Source organism: Colius striatus, chromosome 1 (assembly GCF_028858725.1).
Source record: "Colius striatus isolate bColStr4 chromosome 1, bColStr4.1.hap1, whole genome shotgun sequence".
NCBI classification, from domain to species: domain Eukaryota; kingdom Metazoa; phylum Chordata; class Aves; order Coliiformes; family Coliidae; genus Colius; species Colius striatus.
Window position 1 is genome coordinate 93978634 of NC_084759.1, and position 25646 is coordinate 94004279.

At 42.4% G+C, this 25646-nt stretch overlaps 1 protein-coding gene across 4 annotated transcripts; it reads right to left on the reverse strand.

Annotated features, from left to right (window-relative positions):
• Positions 1-683: 683 nt before the first annotated feature.
• On the reverse strand, positions 684-25614 carry CHAF1B (chromatin assembly factor 1 subunit B). Of its 4 annotated transcripts, none has more exons than XM_061988639.1 (14): positions 25548-25614; positions 22579-22709; positions 15144-15276; positions 14900-15017; positions 13284-13387; positions 11105-11201; positions 9360-9444; positions 8278-8371; positions 7603-7672; positions 7404-7495; positions 5791-5953; positions 3936-4358; positions 2535-2626; positions 684-2038 (listed from the first exon to the last, which is right to left on the reverse strand). In XM_061988639.1, exons 2-14 carry the CDS (start codon positions 22702-22704, stop codon positions 1917-1919), a joined length of 1719 nt encoding a protein of 572 aa, XP_061844623.1. In that variant the 5' UTR covers positions 22705-22709; positions 25548-25614; the 3' UTR covers positions 684-1916. The 4 variants fall into 4 exon arrangements, 3 of the variants coding, with proteins under 3 accessions (XP_061844623.1, XP_061844624.1, XP_061844622.1); XM_061988640.1 differs by lacking the exon at positions 25548-25614 and adding an exon at positions 23556-23600 and having other exon boundaries at positions 15171-15276; XM_061988638.1 differs by lacking the exon at positions 25548-25614 and adding an exon at positions 23556-23600.
• Positions 25615-25646: the final 32 nt, after the last annotated feature.

Genomic DNA, 25646 nt, shown 5'->3' on the forward strand with positions numbered 1-25646 from the left:
CAATAACACTAAAATAATATACCCAGCCTACAAGTCTTCAATAGCAGTAGTATGCATTGAAATACACTGTGTAAAAACACCACCACTAACCCAAAACAAACAAAAAAGGGATCTAAAAATACCTACTGGGATAGCTTTGCAACAAGTATTTAGTCATGTAAGTCTGAATTCAAAGGATCCTTTGCAATGCACAAAACAAAACACTGCAGTACTGTACTGGGTCACTGTCACATGATGGAAAGATGAATCCCCAATATTCTTACAGCTCAAATTGCAGAAGACATCTGCTTCAGCTATCGATCCAGCTATCTCTACAAACTTTAGGTATCTCCATAAACTTCTGGGGGAAAAGTAGTTTTAGAGGTGGCTTTGCTTGGTAATCAAGTCTTTAGTGTTACTCACTAGAAGAAAACCCAGGTTCGGGCAATTCTAATGAAGTTCTGTCCTCATCACAGCAGTTGAATGCAAAGATACCATTAGATTCCTATAACTCTTTGCTTATTAATTTCTGATGAAATTTAATTGTAGGCAATGTATTCCGTTTAGCTGAAACGCTGAAGTAGGTATTTGGTAATAGTTCCTCTCTGAGAAAGTTTTATGAATCACTTTGGAAACACTTGGTTTTCAGCTTTTCTAATGTATTCATCTGCTTTCTTAGAAACTGACAGAAAACAAATACCTAGTACATTACACACTTTGAAAAACAATCACATCCAAGGAAGAATGAAAGTCAACAAGTTTCAATCTGAATCCCAGCTTTCCCTTCTTGTATGTTATGGAACTTGAAATGACAGAACACCTATCAACAGCTAGAATGATTATTCATATTTGAAAAGCTATCTTGCTTTTAAAAATCAGATCCATGATGTTAAAGCAAATTAAGTGGATAAGCTCAGAAGAGTGCGGCTGAGCGTTCTACTCACGGAGGCTGAGTCTGCGTGCCACACTAAATCCAGTGCAGTGACCTTTTTCAAGTGTTTTGGTCTCACTGTTTTCAATCTGCAGGTCCTACTTCAATTATTAAATGCTAAATGCTTAATGCAAGTATTAAATGCTAAAAAGGAAACAATTTTTAGAAGCTTAACATACACTGGATTTATATTTTATTGGCTATGAGAGTTAAGGCTTTCAAAAAAAGGAGGAAACTTTTAATGTATACACTCAAATCCTGCCACCCCAGGAGAATCTCGTGTCTGCATTTTCTTCTTAATTACAGAAAATAAGTAATTAAGACTTTTCTTTGCAGATTGTTTATATCAAATCTTCAGAGGTTTTCTTCCAGTTGCTTTCTTCTTTCTTGAAGTTAAAAATCTGATTTATGTTTCAGGCACACCAGTCATACTGTATGATGCTGCATTGAGAACATCTGACTATCAGCTTCCACTCCACACTTCGCAGAAAGCATTAATTACTTTGCATAGATAAGCCAAGATGCTTGAGTGAAACTGCTTCGGTTTTGAGGGGGTTTTTGTGGGTCTTAAACCACATCAAATCCTTATCAATGCATTTAAGTCCTTAGAAATTCAATTCCTTTGCCAGACAGGTTACTGGAAGACATTATATTTTATGAACATCAACTTAAGGAATCTGATGAAGACTCTTAGGTTCCTGTATGGCTTTTCAATACCCAGATTTCCTCCATTTCCTTCAGCTGTGGCATTTCCTGAAGAACGCTATCTACCCTTAAGAAGTAGAAACATACTTAGAAGTCACTTCCCAACCAGTTCCTCTTCTGCAAAGCTACATTCCTAAAACCTGTGTCTTCTACTGACAGGTTCTTTCTTCACAGCACTACGTCAAATATACATACGGTGCTTTAATCAAGAGTTGAGGAATCAACATTTGTAAAAGAAACACACCCACAGACGTGGCTGCATCACCTTCAGACTGTGAAGAGTCTACTAAAAGCTTAGCCTTTATTTGTTTGAATCACAGCTGATTTGGTCTTCCACAGATGTAGGAAGAGATATTTCCTCAATTCTAGGACGTTTTGGTGTTGGTGGATTTTGAAGACTGTCATCAGATGGTAATGGCTTCTCTGAAACAGGCAGACAGGAAACATCTTTTAAGCTAAGTAAATCCATATTAAGAAAGTAAGTTGGTTTGATGAATTCACAAACAATTCAATGCTCCCAAAATAACCCCAACCACAGTTTAAGAGAGTCGAGCACCTGAAACAATACTGAGCTGAAAGTACATCAAGTCTTTAAAAGCCACCTGTAGGACTTGTGAGAATATAACATCCAAGTCAATTTACTTGGTTTCAGTGTCAGCTAATGCACCCATTACAAACCTGCAGTGGTATGTTGTCACAGAATCAGCTATCCAAGAGCAAGCACGGTGAGAACACACTTTGTATCGTTAAAAGCACGTTTCAAACACATCAAGACAAGGAAAAAGCTTTAACATCTGCCACTAGGCTTAGGCTTGTGCTTGACTGTGCTTGTATTATAAGCTTGCAGCTTGTAACAGAAGTCTATAACAGAAAGAACTGGCAAAAGACTTTGCCGATGTTAACAGTCACAAAAGCTTACCGTGTTCCTGTTCTGAGGAATGAGGTATAGAAACTGTATCTGCATATGCGGGAGTTGGCCTATCTGGCTTCAGTGGAATTAAGTTTACTCTCCTTTAAAAAAGCAGAAACAGTTACTTCAGGCAGAAGTAGTTACATTTAAATGTAGCTTAAATATATTGTATTGTGCATTTTTTCCTCTTGTTATACATTGAATACAGCATTTTTAGAAGTACTTTCATTACCACTAGTGACCTTTTCCACTAGAAAGTACTTTTGCCTATTTTTAAGTGGCACAATGCCTGATACTCACCTTCAGAGCACAGTATCTTGGTCGATTATTTTAAAATTAAGACTGGTTGTGCTTACTATTGCCTAGCCACGTCCATATTAACACTTAATTAATAAAAATCTGAGGTCCACTAATGACTACTGTAAATCTATTTTCTTCCAGTAAATCTTTCTGGATGGCACTTAAAAATTAAGCACAAAATTGGCAGAGGATTGAACCGTAAAAAAATCACAAGTCTTACAAGTAGCATCATGCACACTACCACAAGATGACAGTCGTGGCATAACCAGTTGACATGACTGAATATAGTTTCTAAAAAATAAAAAGATTAATTAGCCCCATCAGCCACCCACCCTCTAAGTAAAAGTTACATTCAGCTACGTACAACCCTTTGACTCGTTAGTTCCAACACAGATGAACACTGGTGTGTAAAAAGCCATTGCAGTTGTTGATGAAATCCACTATCCTGCTTTCTCTTTCACCACTCACATTAGCCACTCGCTAATGCTATAACTTCTCACAGTAATGTTTTCAGTCTCCTTTAGTTCTAAAATAGCCTTGTTTTCCTGACAAGGTCTAGATCTCTAACAGCATGGTTGTCTCCTTACTATTGCACGCCAGCTCAGGATCTTTTATGACAGGCTGTTTGTCAATCAACACATGGATTACAAGCAATTTCTAAAAACCTAGATCTTCACCTCAGGAAATAATCTCCATCAATGCATGAAGTTCCACAGGTATGACTGTGCACACTGAGGGTCTGTCTAGCCTTGTACTCTTTTTCCTCTAGGTAGTTCTTGTCAGCTGAAGGCTTCGGGTACCATCTTCATTCAGAAAACAGGACCTGAAGACAGACAAGTGTTGCTGCCATCTGGACAAGGCGTTAATGGCTTGGTTAACTTTGCTACTGCCTCACACCTCAGACACAAATACAAAAGCTTTACATTTAGAAGTCAGGAGACATTTTGACCTTTCAGTTGCAGTACAACTGGAACAAAAAGTTCCGTGTCAAGACAGCTGCCACCAAGACACAGGGCTGGGAATTTACGTCTGAACCTTGAAACGCAGCACACAAGCACAGCTTGTCTTGGCCTTCGCATTTATGACTGGAAACGGCAATATAAATCTCACCTTGGCGTCTTGCTCCAAGCTTGTAAAGTGTTGAGAGTAATCCTCCTGGGCTGGTTTGCTTTAGTGCTCTGGCTGGCCGGATGGCTGATTTTCCTCTCGTCTGAGGATGAGACTGGAACGTTTTTTATGCCAACAGGTGTGGAAGGCAAGTCCTTACCGGCAGCGGTGGGCGTTCGAGGCTGGAGGGTGGGAGTGCTGGGATCGGTGACCTTGCTGGGAGGAGTCCCCTCTGTCAGCCTAGAGCCTGGGGAAATTACTTTGAGTGACTGACTCTTTTTGACTTTCTTCTCTGTTGCACCAGAAGTCCTCACATTTATCTGTGGTTTCTCCTTCAGTGGTATTCCTAGCTCATCCTTCTCAAAGGTAACAAATGAACAGTATCCATCCGTGGAAGAAATAGCAAGAAAGGCTCCATCACTGGACCTACGGGGAATTTTTTTTTTTGCCATTAAGAGTAGAGGTCAGAACTTTTCTTCAACCCCATCCATCCCCACATCTATACTACACACTGTATTGGTCTTCTCCTCTCTCCCCCAACTACATGTGTGCATTTAAATCAAACTGCAGTCATGTGAAAGACATCCAAGTCAAATGAACAAACGATCTTCAATTCTGGCTTTCGCACCTGATTTCACCTCTCTAGTGATGATCATCTGTGATCACCTATAATATACTGCTGCCCACATCTAGGTGCATTTGAGCTGGCACAAAATAAGGTTCACTTGCAGATGCACCTATCTTCAACCACAGTTTATGAGCTATTGCTGAACTCTCCTCTGAGCAGTTCAAGCTCTTTGGCTATGCACCTTGTGCTAAGTAGAGGCAATGCTCAGAATCACCACGGTGCTTACCTGAATGGGCTCTTGGCGCTCACTTCACCACGTCAATCTATCACTGATTAAAAACACTTCACAGAATCATAGAATGGTAGAGGTTGGAAGGGACCTTTAGAGATCATCTAGTCCAACCCCCCTGGAGAAGCAGGTCCACCTAGATCAGGTCACATAGGAACGTGTCCAGGCGGGTCTTGAAGACCCTCCCTGGCCAGCCTGTGCCAGAACTCCTTCACCCTCATAGTAAAATAGTCTTTTCTTATGTTTAAATGGAACTTCTTGTGTTCCAGCTTCATTCCATCACCCCTTGTCCTGTTGCTAGATACCACAGAAAAAAGGGACACACTTCATCTTCTATTCTCTTCCATTCCCCTCCTCCTGACACATACAAACAATGGTTTTCATGGGACCTGCGCATCAATTATAACTTCTTAAAAGAGGTCTCCATGCAGACAGTATACTTCAGCTCAGCTATACTGGCTAGAAAAGCCCAAGAGAAGCAGCCTTGGTCAGCAACAGGCTGTGTTCTGATTGCAAAACTTGGGTTCAGTTTTCAGCTTCAGTTCTGACTCCGCACATCAAATTAGATAAATTACTTCATCTCATACACGAAGAATCATTGAGTAGAATTGTGCAGATAAAGCCGAATTTGGCCAGTATACAGACACCTGAGCTCAGAGAGATGACTTCCAAAACCTTCAAATAACTTTATTATTACCAGTTACACTGTTTGAACAATAACTAGTTTTCACAGGCACTTAGTACGTGAGCTAGTACACTTCCTAGTACATTTCAATCCAGTTGTCCTGAGGGTGCTTGCACTGTGTTTCCCTACTGATAGAAGAACCATAACTCTCCAGTTTACCAGATAAAAAGAGAGGTGGACTGCTGTTCAGACACTGTAGTGACAGCGATCACGTGTGTCAAAACGCAAAACAAGACAAAAGTTGTGCAGAACTTCAACATGTAAAAAGGATATTTCCCCCATCACAGGAATTTTTAAGAACATAACAATTACCTACCATGAAATGTCACTCAGGGTGTGATAATGTATATTAGAAACATAACCAAAGGGGAAGGACTGTTCAGTATCATAAAAAAGCACAGAATCTTCTGCAGCAACAGCAAACACCAATCGGTAGGGCAGATTAAATAGAGCAGGAGGCGATTTCTGACTGATTTCATCTAGAATGCAAAGGAATGAACATATTGAGAACTCTCTCTGCGTTTACTCTAAGGTAGTAACTGCACTAGCTTAGTTGTTAATCTAAATATGGATTTCATGATTAACCATTATCAAGATAATGGCTGAGAACACAGCACTTCTATAAAAGTTTAACATTGAACACTAACATTTCTGTTGCTTGAAGCTGGCCCTCTACTCTTTTAACTGAAGAGAGAGAAGCTGGCAGAAGTCTGGTCCATCTGGATTGCTATTTTTTTCTTTGGCAAAGTTTGCCCTTTATTTTCCAGATTACATTTTTCAGCATATTTATATGAACTTTAGTATTAAAATCCTAACAAACACACCTCAGGATACAGTGTAAACCAGGGTCACGACAGATTTACACCACTGCCTTATATTTTGTATGACTTGGTCAAAACGATGGATTTAGTTCTATTTGTCTTCCATTCAGCTCAGAGCTAGACTTTTCATTGTAACATTACTTCTTTGTGAGGCCAGATTATTCCATCTTCCACTGGAAGCTAAGTGCTAGCTAGCTGCTTTCAGAAACTCCTAGTAAACAGAGCTCCCTGTTCAGTTCTTCAGCGACTGTGGAAGCTACTCACTAAAACAGACAGGTCATAAATGTAAATACAATGTAAGGTACTGGAAATCTATCGATGTGTGATTATGATAGCTTTTTACTTTTCTAGGTGCATGTTGCAGAAACTAACCACTCTGTTTGGAGGAGCTACAGAGACCAACAGCAGACATTTCCTTACTTTGCAATGCACCACTACAATGGATCTAAAGATGATGAGGAAGTCTCTAAACCTTAAGTAAAGGAATACTACAAATTGACTTTCTAAAGAGAGGAGCAAAGCTCTACCTTTCACCAGAGTAAGACTAGTCTCGTAAAAACATAAACACACCTAGACTCACCGGGCTTACGATAAAGCTGGATTTCAATCTCCAGGTAAGATCCCATGCAACTTCACACAATACTTTGCCCACCTCAGAACTCTTGTTCTGACCACTAACACCAGCACTGCTTCAGGTTTGGCTTCCTTGAATAAACATCAATGGTTGTTGCAAACTACACCAACTCTCTGGTGCTTCTGTGATGTGGGTAGTTGAGACTAACAGAAAATATTTCACTGTGTCGCTCCTTTAGTGCTAAACCAAGTTATTTACTTTTACTCAAACAAAATGGTTAAAAGTTAAAGAAAAATATTAAACTCTATTTCTGTAGCCTAAGAAACCAAGTAAGAACACTTATTCACTATATCAAAAGTTACTCACAAGGTACTTGAGGTCAATTCACGGTCTCAGAATCAGGAAACAGCTTCTAAGGTGTGGATGCTATCTTAACGGAATGTTAAAAGGCTGGGGCACGAAACAGTAAATAGCCATGTTGGCCTTTTCACACTATGTGCTATAAAATCATACTTCCTGAATGATTTACAGTACCTTTATTAAGTGCTTGTCTCAACTCAAAGTAGACTGGGCAGCAGCGAACAGCAAGAGTGGCCTTTCCAGGACATGGCAGGTGACCCACAGGCCTTTTATAAAGAATCAGTATTTCAGAAAAGAGCAGAACAGAATAAAATTCTTTTTTGTTGTTGTTTTTTCCTAAATAAAAAGATAGCTTGATCTGATTAAACTCTACCTTTTAAGATTGTTTCTGGAGAAAACATAGGTGGTGTTTGTTACATTTTCTCCTGATTCAACACAGCCAGCTGCAAAAATAAAGGTTAAAACATTACTCATCAACTCAAAAAGGTACTGAGTACACACTTTATGTCCATAAACACTCTGCTTCTCAGGAATTGGGCTTGTCAGTTGGGCAAGAGCTGTGCAACCTGAACACAACTTAAAAAGGCATCCCAAATATTTATTTAGCGCTGTTTTTGTTTCCCTTATGTACTTCCCCCTTAAAGCTTCTTTTTGATGTTGCCAGACATCCATAAAAGCAGTGCTTATTCAGGGCAAACTGATCCCCTCCTTGCAATGATATTTTTATTATGACTGCAGAATGTTCTTAAAGGCTACAAAGAAAGAGAGACCAGTCAAAAGAAACCACTCATTCTTCTTCTATTTTAACAGAGCTGTGTTCCAGCAATTTACATGTTTCAGTTCAGAATAATCTTTATCATGGGAGAAAGCTGATGTTCTGAACCGCCAACAGAAGAATACTGTAGAGTCCCTATATTTTCTTCAACTGGAAGAATAAGCAACAGCATCACTCAGATAAACAAGCATCCCTGAGCAGTTGGAAACCAATCCTGATGCACATTCACACTACAGCATAATAGAGACACTGTGAGTGTACATTCTCACATACCGGGAGTGAGCAAATAGGAGCCATCAGGAGTAAAACTGAGCCTGCGGAAAAACGACTTCATGCTGTCATCGTGAAACATTCGATAGCTCCTGGCCTGGAATATTGAAAATATCGCTGTGTAAAATGCCACAAACGTGTCAGATGGAATTCAAGTGGGAAAAAAACATCCAGTTGGGCAATCCAACTTGATGGAACTTTTATTTTAAAAGATGCACGTTTTAAAAACCACAGCTCCTTTAAACCCATTTTCCCCTGTGCCATAAATTCTTCACAGCTAAGAAAAACAGTCCTTGATCCTTCTTCAGCTACTAATCAAAACACTCCAAGCACAGTCACATTAGACCAGTAATCAAAAAATAGTAATAACCTGGAGAACAACATTATTTAACAGTCAACATAAAAACCTGTTCCTTAGACATGCAATTTTCTAGTGTTAGAGGTTTAAAGAGAACTTCTACAACGGCAAAACTCCCTCTCTCAAGCCTTTTCTTCAGCCTCCATAAAAGTCTTACAAATGTTTTCACAAGAAAATAAATTAAATAGAAGGAAATAAAAAGGTTATAGTCATCTTGGAGGTGTTATTTTACTATCACTTAGAACAGCTTGGGAGAAAAAAAGCTCTTTGTTTTCCTTCTTAGGTTAAAGAGAATTTCCTAAATATTCCCTAATTCCTATTTTTCCTGAAAATCAGACCACCTTTTTGAAAACTTCAGGCTGCTGACTTAAGAACACTATTGCTGCATCATAACCTTTAAAAACATACAGCTACTGACAGACATGTTTGAAGTTCTTCCTATGAAGAATTCACTATGCATACTATTTTTTCGCCACCATTTTTACAAAGACACAAAGGTGAACTTGCAAGGGATCAATAGCAGCAGGCAGTGTTCTTTCTTAAGTAATTTCTGTAATGTCTGAATAAACCACTTGTGAAATGCAAAGGTGAGACACAGACAAAAATGCCTGACATGCAGATTACTTGAATGGAAGATATTTGCCCCTTTGATTTCATAGAACAGAAGAACTCATATAAAATAGCACCCAACATGTTCTCCAGTACCATTAGTAACAGAAAAATATACCTCTCCTTCAACTCCTGATCCGGATGGCATCTTGGTAACATTGAATGCTACCCGCTTGGTTTGTGTATTGTACACCCGCAGGACCCTACGTGGTGGAGAGCACAGTTAGCTATGAACAGCTTACGTTCACCCAAATTCCGCACAGCACTACAGGGCCTCTCTTCTCAGTCAAGATTGACAAGTATAAGTGCCAACGACACATTAATCATAACTTTGTTCATGATACAGCACTGAGGAGACATGTTTTCATTGGCTAACCACTGAATCACTGATAATTATTTAACTCAATACGGTTTCTGAAGTACCAGCATATGCATTTGTGAAGGAATGAGGGCATTGGTGGACAGTGAATGCCCATGCCATTCCTACCTGTGCAGTAGTAGCCAATATGCTCCCGTGGGGTTAGAACTCACCTCAAAGACAATTAGCTACATCTCCACGTTTCAGTTTCCTTTGGAATAAAGGAAAACTGGAATATATCTCTGTATCAAATGTTGGAACTCCCCTGACTTCACCTCATTAAAACTGCAGGTAGCCTAAGCAAACTCAATGCTCATCCCACCACTCCCTCCCCCATTTCTGCCAGCTCTGACCTTCAGTGAGTTATATTACTTTTTTAGGCTGGCAGAAAACCAGCCTAACACAAAAATATAGCTTTTTGTTGATTTAATGTGCTGAAACAGCTCCACAAGTAATCCCGGACAGAGTTGGGAAAATAGAAGGTGAGGCTATGGCAGACAGCTTGAGATAATTGTATAACTACTGTCTCTGGGTGTCACACAGCTAAGCTGGTCTGCCATCCCCACTCCGGGCTGGGGAGTGCCCACTCCTGGCAACTGGCTTCACTCCTTCCTATTAGAGCTCCACTGAGACAGATGGTGCTATTAACTTGCAGAAAAGTATCTGAAACCTGAAGGGATGGGAAGATTTCCCCTCTTCAGACTAGTTCATCCCCTCATGACTTTAGTCCAAGAAAAACTTGTGCGTCATTCTATTACTTGTGTTTCACTGATGCTCATTTTCATAAGAGCACACAGATCTCACATAACCAATTATCAGAAGACAGAGGCTCATAACAACCGAGCTGCCATTAACTTACCATTTTTCCAAGTCTACTGCAAATCTTATCTCAAAACCACTATTATGGCAATTTTCTTTGCAGTGGGTGCCAGATGACACGCATTTATTAGCCAGCTGTGAACCCCTTCAGAGCAGCACACATGCCCTAAACAGCTTAAGCTCACTCAAAGTTGTGACAAGGGCCAAGTTTATGAAGTGTGTGTTTAGCTTTCCCAATGACATCACTTACAGAATTGTTGGGGATGGTGGGAGCAAGAGGGGAAAAAGAAAGATATCAGTGGAAAAGCATTTTAACCCGTTTACATCTTTCTGTATAATGACGATTAACTTATTAGGTCATTAACAACCAGAGTACGCAGCACTCTCTGAAGATGCATTTGGTATGTCTAATGACCAATACCATAAAAAACCTATTTCTTGAAGAAAAAATTTCTTAAAGAAAAGTTTATGTAAGCTTATTTTCTGCTTAGGGTGGACACTCAGGCTTCAGGAATTATTTACCCCAAGTAAAAGATTAATTAAAGTATTGTTTTACTTTCATATCAGCCTTCTTACACAACAATCTCAAGAGAAAATAAAAGTCACATTCATCCCATACACTTGCTTTTAATACATCCTCAACTAAAAAAGAACGGTAAGGCAAAACACTTAGACCAACAGCTCACCTGTCACAACTCAGAGTTGCAATGTACTGGCCTAGAGGATCCCAAGTTATTCCTTGGACGTAACTCTTGTGTTCATTTAGTATTGAAACTTTCTGTCCTGAAATTACAAATAGTTTTCAGATGTTAAATTCAAACATGTTTGAAAACATTTCTTACTTGGAGAAATAAGGAAAAAAAAAAAAAGAGAAATCATCTTTTAAACATAGAAACTGTTAAATTGATGGTACCTTATAAGAATAATAGAAAAAGCTGCCTTATTTTCAGAATATTTACAAGTATGGTAAATTGTGACATAAGGTTTGTTCCCCACAAACTAACTCAGATAAGTAACTTGGCTTAGGCATTAAACATGAAATACTCCTGTTCTGAAATATACTTAAAACCTTTTTGATTTAGGAAAAAACTTCTCAGGCCAAGTCTAGAATAAGTGAATTTGGCTGAATACTAAGCCAGAAATTCCAGTGTTAAAACACAGCTTCCAGCTGGGGGAGTGGATGAACTCATCCACTCTGCTGAACAGGCACTGAAAGAAAACCTACACTACACACATGTTGACTGACACTTGCATATGGGCAGCTTTCAGAAGAAAATTTGCAAGTGTTAACTCACATTCTTCCACAGCTTATTGTCATGAAGCTCTCTCAAAATAATGAGCTCTCTGACCCAAACTGATGTTCCCACAGTTCAGCGTCTCAAATCCAGAACATTGTGATGAGGTATAGAATCATCATGGAATGGTAGGGGTTGGAAGGGACCTTTAGAGATCACCTAGTCCAACCCCCCTGCCAAAGCAGGTCCACCTATAGTTACAGATAATTCTCACAAAGTACTCTAATTCAAATACTAGTGACAGGTGGAGGTTTTTTCCTATTAGCTAGGTGTTGCTTTGTTGCAAAGAAATACCATAAGCTGAAAAGTTCCAAAGACAATAGCTCCTCAAAAAGATAACACAAAGAGAGCTGAAGCCTTGCTTTGTAATACCAAAAGCCTTTCTGGTGCTGGGTTCTGTCTCTGACAGTGGTCAACAACAGATGCCTAAGGAAGAACAAACGTGGACTGGTATTTCTATAGGACATGCTGTAAGCTGCCAATACTTTGTATCTGAAGGACTTAAGCCAGTGAGGGTCACTTTGTGCTGAACAGCCCTATGGATTTTTACTATTAATTTTATTCCAGCCTTTTTTTTCCTTTCAGCCTGGCTATCACTAGAAGCTATCCTTGAAACTTTCTTTTTATATGCCTACAACTTCAATCACAGAGCCTAGATTTTCCAGTAATAGCTTCTTACTTCCAACTTACTAGTTGTGTCTCTGCCTAGAAGACATAAATACCCTCCATGACATTAATAGAACGCTAACTGAAAGCAGTGAGAAGGGAAGACATTACACATACGTATCAGCTTAAGAGGCCATTCAGTTGGGGTTTTTTTAGTAATAATTCTAATAGGTATCTCCCCCTTTGAAGTTGTTACAAGCAGTGTGAGATGCAAGAGACATTTGGTCACAATGGCTTACTCTAAGAACACTCACTTTTACTTGAACATTCATGTATTTATGGTAAAGTGTTCTGGAAAGGAGTATATGTGACAGTTTGGATAAGAGAGACCATAAGCATCCAAACCCAGAACTCCAAAAACACCAGCAGTTGAATATTCATATTTTCATGTGTATATGCACTGAAAAATTAACCTGGATTCTACTTTATTTTTCTTAATAAGACACTATATATTATAAATGTGAGATAAAATATTAATTTTAGAGAAAGTTAAGTATTTTCACTATTAATTTACAGTAATGATTACACTGCTAATAAGAAAACAGTAAGCCATTGTAAAGTAACCTAATGTAGCTGGTTACTACCAGAACTTCTATAGATGAGCCTTTAATGCAGAACACAAGCAATCCCACAGCAGTGGGATGAGAGTGAGCAGAACTGTTTTGCCTAGTGAAGCCTGAGTTTGAGGAGTACGTGGAATTGCATGAATTTCCCGAATACTCCCTGCTGAAGAAGTTACTTAAATGTAAGTTTGGCCACCCTGAGGATATCTTTATATGCTGGGCTATCTTCCTGACAACTCTAGAAATCTATTAAGCACAAAAAACGTGCTTTCAACTCTTTCAGTAAATACAGTGAGGCAATCCCACCAGAACCGGACACAAGTGAGCAACGTAGCATTCACCTTTATTGACATCCCACATTATAGCTGTATTATCTACTGAAGCAGACACCATGTAATTTCCATCTGAGGTCCAACAAATATCATATACATCTTCTAAGTGCCCTCTAGAAGGCAGAAAAGAAGAAATCAAATATTAATTTTAAAATTAACAGCTACATGTAAACGTGAGGCTTATGCATTTTGAGGTGGAAAAAAAACACCCAATATCAGAGGCAAATAAAGTATCACTGAAGTAAAACAAAAAGCAGGTATTTCAAGTTTTTAAAAGAATTTGAATATTCCAGAAGGACGTAAACATTACAAAAAAGCATATCTTACTTCTATTCAAAATAAGTCTGTCTTTTCAACAGGTCTTTTTCCACAGACAATGAAAACTCCCTGTTTGAAGTCATTTATTAATTTGTATCTAGAGATCAGGAACATTTCTAGGATTTGTACAAACAGACAACAAAACACTACATCAAAGCAATTGGAAAGCATCACTACTCAAGAAAACTTTCCTGCATATTTATGGTCTTCATAAAAGCAGTAAACAAACATGCATACTCAGCAGAATTACATGAAACACAGAGAATTAAGTTTGATTTAGCCTTGGTTCAACAAACATTGCAAGATACTCCAAACCACCTTAGAAAGGGTCCATCAAAACCAATTTTAATTGCTTGTCATTTGAAGACATCGTACAGTGTGATAACAACAAATATTTGCAACACTGAGTTTTAAGTAAGGAGGTTTAGGTTTGTTTGCTTTAATTCTAATGTCCCTAAAGAACTATGCTGGTGCTTCAAGCAATCCTACTAGCACTTTCAAAACTGTTCTCACATGAACCCCAGCAGCTGCAGAGAATCTACCAGTTATGGACAGCAGAGTTACTTATTTTTTGTAAACAGGTGTAAATTCTTAATGATTTTATCAATACAAACAAATGAGACATCAAAACTTTTCACAGATACTACACAAATGCTCATTCAAAATGCATTTCAGAGTCCAGAACTATTAACTTCTTTCAGACTTCAGCTGAGAGTGAGAATAGAACACTGCTGTAGTTCAACTGCTAGCGGTAGCTTGATGCCTTCACCACTATCAGCTAATATTCTTAGCAGTCATATTGTATTAATCATTGTACACTTGAAACAAAAGCTGTGTAATACAGTAAATTTTCAACTGTTACAACTAACGAGTTGAAACAGACTGGTCGAGTCTCACAGCTATCATCTGGCAAAATTCCATGCATTACTTCCTGACGCTTTTTCCTTCAAGAAAAATCAAAATTTCCACTATAAAGCTAATAGGTAAAACTTCACATTTACTTTATAGATCTCTGTGCTAAGCTTTAAGTGGCTGGAACCAGTTCCAGGAATTTCAGGAACCAATTTCAGAGCACATCAGTTATGTTACACAGGTGCTAAATCTTCTGCTTTAACAGTAGACATCGGTTGGCACTCCATCCAAAAAAAACCCCAGTTAAATACAAGAGAAGGATGAATATTACAGCAAGGAAATTTCAGACAGCTTTGAGTTCTACATACACTGAACAGAAGGCTGCCACATGATAAAAGCTGCTGGAGAATCCAAAGCACTGGACAGAAAACAAACTCATAAAATCTTAAGGCTACCTTAAAGTTTTGATGACTGTCCAGTTCTCCTTGTTGAGCTGAGCTTCATCTTCATCCTGAAAAACTAATGGTTCCAGTTCTTTGCTATCATTCAGTTTCCACAACAAAATAACAGCATCTGTAGGGGGAAAAAAAAAAATCAAACTAAGCTTATTTCTTCCCCACTCACAGTTTTGTTGAAGCACTAACATTTAGTTCAACACTACAACCATCTGGCACAAGGCAGAGGAAAAGCAGCCCTCACCATCTCCTCCAGATGCCAGGATCTCACCGCTTGGAGAGAATCGCACGACGTTTACTGCTTTGGTGTGTCGGGCGAGGTTCGACAAGAACTCCACGATTGCTTTTCCATCTGGTCCTTTTTCCACTTTCCATATCTATTTGCAAAAGTATTACTGGGGGTTTTCAGGAACAAAATGTAATACATATATATACATATATATATATATACACACACACACACCACTTCAGCAATTCACCACTTACTCCTTAGGAAGTGATTCTGAACTTATTATCTGAAAGTTTCAGACCTAAAGCTGTAGTTGCACCAAAATTATTCCCTTTGTGAGCTACAGCTGCATACTGTGTTTACATGGCAAGGTTTTGGTAGCTGGAGGAGGCCTCAACAACAGCTTCTATGAGAAGACACCAGAAGCTACCCCTATGTTGGACAGAGCCAGTTCCAGACAGCTCCAAGATTGTCCCACTTCTGGCCAAATCAGTGACACTGGTGGTACCTCTGTGATAACATATTTAAGAAAGGGTAAAAAAAAACTGCACAGCAGCTGAGTTAGAGGAGTAAGAAAAATGTAAGAGAAATAGCCCTGCAGACAACAAGGTGAGCAAATAATGAGGGGAAGATGTACTCCAGGTGCTGGAGCATATTCCCTGTCAGCTCCTGCAGCCCAAGGAGGTCCACAGTGGAGCAGGTGATTGTGCTCTGAAGGAAGCTGCACTCTGTGGACAGCTCACGTTGGAATAGGATCCTGTTAGGAGCTGTGGAAAGAAGCCCATGCAGGAGCAGGTTTTCTGGCAGAAACCAGGACCCTCTGGGGGTCCCACACAGGAGCAGTCTGATTGTGAAGGACTGTATCCCATGCAAACAACTAACACTGGAGTAGTTCAAGAACTGGAGCCTGTGGAAAGGATCCATGTTGGAGAAGTACACGGAGGGCTGTCTTCCGTGGGAGTGATTCCCCGCTGGAACAGTGGAAAAACATGAGAAAGAAGGAGCAGCAGAGACAATGCATCATAAACTGACTGCAGTCCCCACTCCCTGTCCCCTGAATTTCTCAGAGGGAAGGAAGCAGAAGAGTCATGAATGAAGTTAAGCCTGGAAGGGAGGGAGTGGTGGAGGAAAGATGGTTTTAGTTTTCTCGTTTCTCACTATCCTACTCTGTTATTAACTGGCAATAAACTAATTTCCTTAAGCAGACTCTGCTTTGCCCATAACAGTAATTAGCAAGTGATCTCCCTGTCCTTATCTTGACCCATGATGTTTTCCATCATATTTTCTCCCTGTCCTATTGAGATGAGTAGCTTGGTGGGCACTTGGTGGCCAGCCAAAGCCAATCCACCACAAGCTGTGATTATATTGCAGCTTTTTTCAGTCTGAGGACATATACATTACTATTTCCAGTAAATTAAAAAAAAAAAAAACAACCAACCAACCATATAACACCATTCTCCATTCACTGAGAATCTCTAGCTTCAAAGGTCGCAAATACAAACATTCAATAGTATAGAGTTACAATATCTTGTTAACAAATCACAGAATCTTAAGTGTTGGAAAGGAACTGAAAAGATCTAGTCCAACCCTCCTGTAAGTGTAGGATCATGTAGAGTACATCACACAGGAACTCACCCAGGTGGGTTTTGAACATCTCCAGAGAAGGAGACTCCACAACCCGTTTGGGTGGCCTGTTCCAGTGCTCTGCCACCCTCAGCAGTGAAGAAATTTTTCCTTATGTTTCTTTGGAACCTTTTGTGTTGCCACTTGTACCCGCTGTCCCTTGTCCTGTCATTGGACATCATTGAAAAGAGCCTGGCTCCATCCTCCCAACATCCACGAGTCATGGTTTGACATGACAGCCATTTCTGGTAGTAGGGAAGGGGCTGTAAAGATGGCTCCTGTAAGAAGTTGTTCAAAACTCCCCCCAGTTCTGAGCCAGGTCCACTTCTGGGGCTGAGCCAATTAGATGCCTCCACAATCACTTTTTAAGAAGCCAGAAGAGGAGGCTTCCTCCTGTTCCTCCTTCTTTTGCCCCTTCATCTTTTCTGACTGGTGGTGGTGCAAGGAGTTGGGAGATAGAGAGAAGTGACCATGTGGACCCCAAGGTCAGTGAGGGGAGAAGAACATGTGCTGGAGCAGAGACTTCCCTGCATCCTGTGGAGAGGACTAGTGAAGCTGAGATTTGTTTGCACTTTGCTAAACACCCTGCATCAGGGGCAGTGACTCACTTTGTTAAAGACCTCATGCCAGGGGCAGTGACTATGGCCAGAGGAGGCCGTGTCCTGTGTGATGGACCCCATATTCATAGAAGTTGTAACTGTGGCGAAGAACCCATGGCAAAGAAGTCTGTTAAGGACTGTGTCCCAGGGGAGAGACCCCATATCAGAGCAGGGGAAGAAGGCAAGAAGTCATCCTCATCTGAGAAGCAGCAGAGCCCATCTGTGAGACTCCTGTTCCCTGAGAGAATCTTCCATTCCCTGCCCCCTGAGCCACTGAGGTGGGAGGAGGTAGAGATATCGGGAGCAGTGAGCTGAGCCTGGGAAGAAAGGAGGGATGGGTGAGGGAGATCTTAAAGTGCTGGCTGTAATTTTCTGAATCATCCTACCCCCTTTTTGGTTTTTGTTCTATTCTGTTTCTTGTAGGTAGTAGAATCAACTTTCCTACTTTCCTCTCCAAGTACTGGAGTCTGTTTTGCCTGGAACCATAATTGGCAGCAAGCCCTCCCTGCTCATCTCAGTACACAACCTTGGTTATCTTTTTTCCTCTCATTTTTCTGGGGCCTCCACCATCCTAGCAAGGGTGGGGGTGGATTTGGGGCAGTGAGCAAGAGACTGTCATGATGCTTCTTTGCTGGCTGGGCAAAACCATGACATTGCCCTTTATGTATTTGTAAACACTAATCAGATCACCCCTCAGTCTCCTCCAAGCTAAAGAGCTGCAGCTCCCTCAGCCTTTCATCATAAGGGAGATGCTCCACTTCATCTTGGTGGCCCTGTGCTGAACTCTCTCCAACAGCTCTCTGTCCTTCTTGAACTAAGGGGCCCAGAACTGGACACAGTATTCCAGATGTGGTCTCACAAGGGCAGAGTAGAGGAGGAGGAGAACCTCTCGACCTACGGCCCATAGCCCTTCTAATACACCCCAGGATGCCATTGGCCTTCTTGGCCACGAGGGCACACTGCTAGATCATGGTCATCCTGCTGTCACCAGGACCTACACTACTGCCTGTACTGGTACATGGGGTTATTCTTTCCCAGACACAAGACTCTACACTTGCCCTTGTTGAAATTCATTAGATTTCTCCCTGCCCAACCCTCCAGCCTGTCCAGGTCCTGTTGAATGGGAGCACAGCCTTCTGTTGTGTCAGACACTCCCCCCAGTTTAGTATCATCAGCAAACTGACAGTGCCCTCTGTTCCCTCATCAAGGTCATTAATGAATGGAATGAACAGTACTGGTCGCAGCACTGACCCCTGAGGGACTCCACTAGACACAGGCCTCCAACTAGACCCTGCCCCACTGATCACAACTCTCTGCCTTCTTCCTTACAACTGGTTAACAATCCACCTCACTACCTGATCATCCAGCCCACTCTTTCTTAAGTTTCGCTGAGAGGATGCTGTTGGAGACAATGTGAAATGATTTACTGAAATCAAGCTAGACCACCTCCACTGCACTGCTACCATCTGTCCACCCGGCTACAGCTTCATAAAAGGCTATCAGGTTGGTCACACATGACTTGCCCTTGGTATAGCCATGCTGACTGCTCGCAGTGACCCTCTTGTCCTTTAAATGCCTGGAGACAGCACCCAGCATAAGGTGTTACATCACCTTTCCAGGGATGGAAGTGAGGCTGACTGGTCTGTAGTTACCTGGCTTCTCTTCTGCAGTGACTGCAGTGACATTTGCTTTCCTCCAGTCCTCAGGCACCTCTCCTTTTCTCCAGACTTACTGAAGATAAAGGAGAATGGTTTAGCAATGAGTTCCACCAGCTCCTTCAGTACCCGTGGGTGCATCCTGTCAGGGCCCATGGATTTATGTACATCCAGATTGCTCAACTGATCCTTAACTCAAAATCCATTAATCACAAATGATAAGTCTTAAAAAAAACCCTGATTACTACAGGAGAATAAAAACATACTAGCTCTCATTAGAAGTCTGAGCAAGTTCAACAGTTTTGCAGTATACCCCCGATTTCAATAGATTTACTGTTTTCAAACATGGTTTGAGCAAGAACAAAAATAATTCTGGTTCCCCACTGATCATAACCACAGCATTAAGACAGTTGCATGATACAGATACTTTTCCAGTAATGCTGGCTTAAGGAGTTCCTGATCCCACTTGTTCTCGATTTTGCAGTGCATAATGATGCCACTCCTGCTGCTGTACTTATGTCCTGGCTCAACTATAACAGCAACACTGTTTTGTCTCTATACTGCAGGACTAAGGCAACAGATGGCTAAATCCCATTAGGTGTTTCAAATAACCTATTCTTGGATGCAGCTCAGTTCAGAAAAACAAAACAAAAACCCAATAAACAGGTCTTAAAAATAGTATACCAAACAATAAGGCAGTCTGAATAACCTCCTTAACTTCTGCTAGTTTTCTCACTTTATACGATAGTCTTCCAACAGATGAAGTAGCAGAGGTATCTTATGTTGAATAACAGTTTAGACCTGGCTGGGTGCCAGGTGCCCACCAAGTAGTTCTCCTCTACTGGAAGTGAGAGACAGAAATGTAACAAAGGGCTCCTGAGTTTAGATAAAGACAGGGAGATCACTCAGCAACTACCACCACAGGCAAAACAGACCGAACCCGGGGAGAAAAGGATTTGATTTATTAAAGAACCATCGAAACAGTAGGGAAATGAGAAATAAGGGATATAGTTTAGCTTAGTGATGGGCCTGGCAGTGTGAGGTTAGTGGTTGGACTTTACAATCTTAAAGGTCTTTTCCAACTATAACGATTCTGTGACTCTATAAAAACCGAATCTTAAAAAAACCTCCCCCCACTCCTCCCTTCTCCCCAAGGTTTTACCTCCTCCCCTCCAGCAGCACAGGGGGACGGGGAATGGGGGTTATGGTCAGTTCATCACAGATGGTCTTTGCTGCTGCACTCTCTCAGGGGGAGGACTCCTCACACTTCCCACTGCTACAGTGTGGGGTCCCTCTCACAGGAGATAGTCTTCCACAAATTTCTCCAATGTGAGTCCTTCCCACAGGCCACAACTCTTCACAAACTGCCCCAATATGGGTCTCATCCACAGGGGAAACAGTCCTTCAGAAAAGTGACTGCTCCAGCATTGGTCCCCCATGGGGTCACAAGTCCTCACAGAAAACATGCCTGGGCTCCTTTCTCCACAGATTCCCAGGTCCTGCCAGGAACTTGCTCCAGGATGAGCTTCCCACAGGGTCATAGCCTCCTTTGGACATCCACTCACTCCGGCGTGGGATCCTCCAGGGGCTACAGGTGTAGCTCTGTAACTCTGCTCCATCATGGCCTCCATGGCAGCAGGGGAATCTCTCCTCCAGCGTGTTGGCACCTCTTCCCCTTCTTTCTGCACCAACTTTCGTGTTTGTGGAGATGTTCTAACATTTTCCCTCTTGTCTGTTGCCGCACTTTTGCACCTGCCCAGCAACTTCTTCCCCTTTACCAATACATTAATCACAGAGGCATCACCTCCCTCACTAATTGTCTGGGCCTTGGTCAGCAGCAGGTCCATGTTAGAGCTGACTGGCACTGACTCAGTCAGATACAGGGGAGGCTTCTTGCAGCTTGTTTGTTTTAAAGAAGCCACCCCTCTAGGCCCCTGCTACCAAAAACTGGCCATGCAAAACCACTACAACAACTTAAATTTTTCTTGCTCTAAAACATGTATGACTTAAATATATACTCAGTAACATACACACACACAGCCAAAATCCCCAAAATGCACACACCATCAGGTAAGGAATCAATTTGCCAGTGAGAAAAGGAAAAATTTTGACCAAGGCTACTAGAATTTTATTTCTTCTTCAAACACATTATGGAAGTCTGACAGAATATGAGCAGGCCCAAAGATAACTGAAGTATAATGTTACTCTGCAAAGACATATAAACGGACAGACACACACATATGAGAGAACCTACAGTTCTTGCACTGGAGCTCATTACAAATGAGCATAAGGAAGGTCTCAGGTTGGAACCTTTCTTTATTGCAGGATGATTTTGAGGAAGTGTCTCAATTTGAGATTTTAGCAAACAAGCAAAAAAAGGGTCTTTTACAGGAAATCACCATGCCCAGATACTGCAGCAACTTACAGGGACTCAAATGTGAAAGAAACAGCCCAGCAGTGATGAGTAAATCACTACACCTTCATCTCCAAAAAGCAGGGGAGGTAAATATGCCAGTTTTTTCAGGACTGCTCTAATGGTGACCCAGAAAAATCTCTGACCACTACATCTACCTTCTATACAGAGAAGCCATCAAATAAATTCATCCCGTTTATTTTTCTGCAAAGTAAATTGTGCCTCCCTTGACCACTAACTTACATGCAGACAAAAAGAACGTGGTTGAACCAGTGTACTCAATTTCCCAAAGTTTTCCAACTTGGGCCAAGGCTTTCAGAGAAACCAAAAGAGCACTGAACGATTGGGAGAGTCCTCATATGTATTAAGAATTTAGATAGGAAAGACCTGCCTGATTTCCCAAAGGTGAATCCCACAGCCACACCTTTTGGAACTTGTACTATTCAACATTTTCACAAATGATTTTCAAAAGGATGAACAACTGATAAAGAAGTTTGCTAGCACCAGCACAAACTTACTTAGGAGAGATGCATCTAAAGATGAGTGAAAAGGCCTGCAGAAAGACCTCATACTGCTGAGTGACTACATACATCACATAAAATTCAACTTTGATGAACATAAATTAAAACCATTTGTTTCTTGCTAACTGACAGGCCTAGGCTCAAAGGACTCACCTTTGGGAAATCAAGCAGATGTTTCTTATCTAAATTCAAGTTGGAAAACTTTGGGAAATTGAATACACTGGGTCAACCACGTTCTTTTTATCTGCATGTAAGTTACTGGCCAAGTGAGGCAAAACTTCCTTTGCAGAGAAATAAACTGGATGAATTTATTTAACAGCTTCTCTGTATGGAAGGTAGATGTTCCCCTTTACTAATAACTGCTAGTAAATTAGCAGTTACGACTCTAGAATGTCGCCAAACAGCCAATGCAGGTAATTTTCTAAAAATAACAGTTCAGCATTCAGCAGCAGAACCCAAGGGCAATATGCACAAGGACTAGTCAACCTGTATAAAGCTGTATGATCTCACATTCTTTCCCTAAACCATCCACTACCAGTGTCACGTACCAGTCAACAATCCAATACCTTGGATTAGGTGTTTCATATCATACTTCATTTCAGGGCTCTGCATCTGCTACAAAACTGAAGTGAAACTTACACGAACAGTGGTGTCCACACCTGCCGAAGCCAGACGGTTGATCTTCCCATCAGCACCGTGTTGGAAGTCTAAGCTGTAAACAGGCTCCTTATTATGCCACACAATTTCACAAGTGATGACCTTCATGATTGCTAAAGAAAACAGCAAATAACAGATAAATTCTTTGTTTTTGTGACTAGAAGCAAGCAAAGTTAATACAGATTTTGAAGCACCAGTGACAGATGCTATAACAATTCTACTCACAGAAACAAACCAGGATGCTGCAAGAAAACGATTTCTAAATTCTGTTATTTACTATGGCTAGGGAGAGAGGTAACAAAGCCATGTCTCTCGGTAGAATTAAACGTTGTGACAGAAGCACCGGGTAGCACCAGAGGAAACAGTAACCCCGCAGTTTCTCATTCAGCCCCCTGGCACCGCCTCGGCTGACCTAGCTCTGCTCTGCCTTCGCCCAGCTCCCGGCGGGGGCCAGCCTTGGCCGTGCGGCGCCGCGCCACCACTACGCCACCCACCCATCCCTCCATCCCTTTACCCCTCGGGGCAACAACTACTTCCGTACCGACAGCAAAGCACTGCGAAGCCGCAACGCCGGAAAGGCGCGAAGGCCCTGCGGGGACAGGAACAAGGCTGGAGGCGTCGCTGGCGACAGGTACCCCCGGCCGCGCAGCCGCCTCCCGGACGGACAGCACCGTCTGTCTCCGGTGGCCCCGAAAACCGACCCTGGCCCGCCGGGGACTGGCGATACGCGACGCCGTGAGAGGATCAGCCAGAGGAAAACCAACGCGTTGGCTGGCGACAGCCCTACGAGCAGCCGGGGAGAACTCCTCGCCACTCGGCCCCGTGGCCGCCCGCCTTCAGGGAGCCCCAGTTCCCTCTTGCACCGCAATCGCCCGTTCGCCCTCAGGGCGCACGGCTCCCTCCCGGAGCGCCGCCGGCCCCGACCGCCAGCGCGGGGCGGGCGCGCCCCCAACTCCTACCTCCGGTGCCGCACGGCCCGGCTCCAGCGCCCGCGCGCCTTTCCCGCCCCGCGCCGGCGCCTGCGCGCAGCCCCCTCACCGGCGGCCGGGCAGCGCCCCCCGGCGGCGGCGGGAAGGGCGGGAAGGCGATGGCCCGGCAGGGCCCTCCCCCGGCCGGAGCGTCACGCTACTCGCGACCCGAGTTCTGCGGGTGGGCTGGGAAGGGCTCGGCCAGCTCTCATGGAAGCACGAGAATGAGGAGGGGGAGTCGTTGGGAGAAATCCCCCACCTCTGCAGCGTTGCCGCTGAGGTTATGAGTGTCAGCTGCGTTTCCTTGTGCCCAGCGCTAAGCTTGCTTCCAATTTAAAATAACAAACCATACACAAACAGCAAAACAAAAGCTAAAGAAACTCCCAACAACGCTCTCCCACCCTTCACAAAAAGAGAAAAAAAATGGCATTGCCTGTATTTGAGATGTTTTTACATTTAGAGTTCTCCTCCCCCTCTACTCTGCCCTGGTGAGTGCTCAGTACTCTCCCTCATAGGAGCACTGTGTCCAGTTCTGGGCTCCCCAGCTCAGGAGGGACAGACAACTTCTGGAGAGTCCAGTGCAGGGCCACCAAGGTGATCGGGGCACTGGAACATCTTCCTTACGAGGAAAGACTGTGGGAACTGGGGCTGTTCAGTCTAGAGAAGAGAACACTGAGGGACAGAACCTATCAGCACTTAAAAATATCTTAAGGGCAGCTGTTGAAAGGATGGATAGGGGCTAGTCTGTTCTCTGTAGTGCCCTACAAGGGGTAATGGGCACAAGCTGGAACACAGGAAGTTCTACTTGAACTTGAGGAGAAACTTCTTTACTGTAAGGGTAAGGGAGCCCTGACACAGGCTGCCCAGGGAGGTTGTGGAGTCCCTCTGGTTTCAAAACCCACCTGGATGTGTTCCTGTGTGACTTGATTGAGGTAGACTTGCTTTAGCAGGGGGTTGGATCATCATCTCTAGAGGTCCCTTCCATTCTGTGATTCTATACACTTGGTCAAATACCAACCAAGGCCCAAAATTCTCCTTTATTTCAAATGCAAACCTTTCCATTTAAAATGATAATTAAAAATTATTTCTTTAGATGCTGGCATCCACCATTCCTTCTTCCCCCATCCCCTGTGGCTGTGCCACTTCTCACTGCCTTCCTGATACTAATGGGCAAAAAGAACCACCGGCCATATGGTTTAAGCCAAAACTTGTATTCTGAAGATCTCAGCAGTTACTGTACTGCCTAAAGCATCAGGTGAGAAAGGCAGCAGAAGAGAACAAAGAAACATTTACTGTATATAGCTTTATTTTTAAATTATTTTTTAAAAGGACATCTCACTAGAGGGCAATGGGAATTCCATGCAAGTATGGCTGGACTTAGAAAGCCAGGAGAGTGCAAGTCCTTGTGCTTGATTTGAAATTTCACTTGCACAGCAGAAAGCATGGAAGTACACCCATGTATTAAAACCAGGCAATTCCTTGAAGTCACATCCCCTGAATTATATAAGAGCACTGCATTTTCCAGACCTAGAACATTTCCCTACCAAGTGTAACCCTTTCCACAACAATACCTTGCAAACTGCCACCTCTTTATTAGTCTGTATCAGTACTAGTCAGGGAAGAACTGCCTGCCTCACCCACAAAAAAAGCCACAAAAAATGCCTGAAAGAACTTCCGTCTCACGCTCGAGAAACGATCAATTTAGGCCTAACAGTAAAACTTCACAAGGACAGCTGATCAGATCCAATCTAATCCTGTCACCTGAAGTTGTAGGTGGTGACACCTGACTCTTCTCTTTGCATTCGTGGCACTTCAGCATCAGTACCACTGAGACAATGGCTCTACAGCAAGGCCTTGTCTCAGCTCTTGTCTCAAATCCCATTGCAGTAACAGTCTGGTAACTGAGTAACAGGATTGCCCACACAACCCCCACCGTCTGAAGCAGCACAGTCAGCCAGCTGATTTGGGGCTCTATTAGCATACCTGCCTGGCCTGAGGTGAGGGCGTGCTTGCTGTGCCCAAGTCTTCTGCTCAAAACCTGACCCAGCCAGCTTTTTCCTAAGACCAAAAACTTTAAATAAG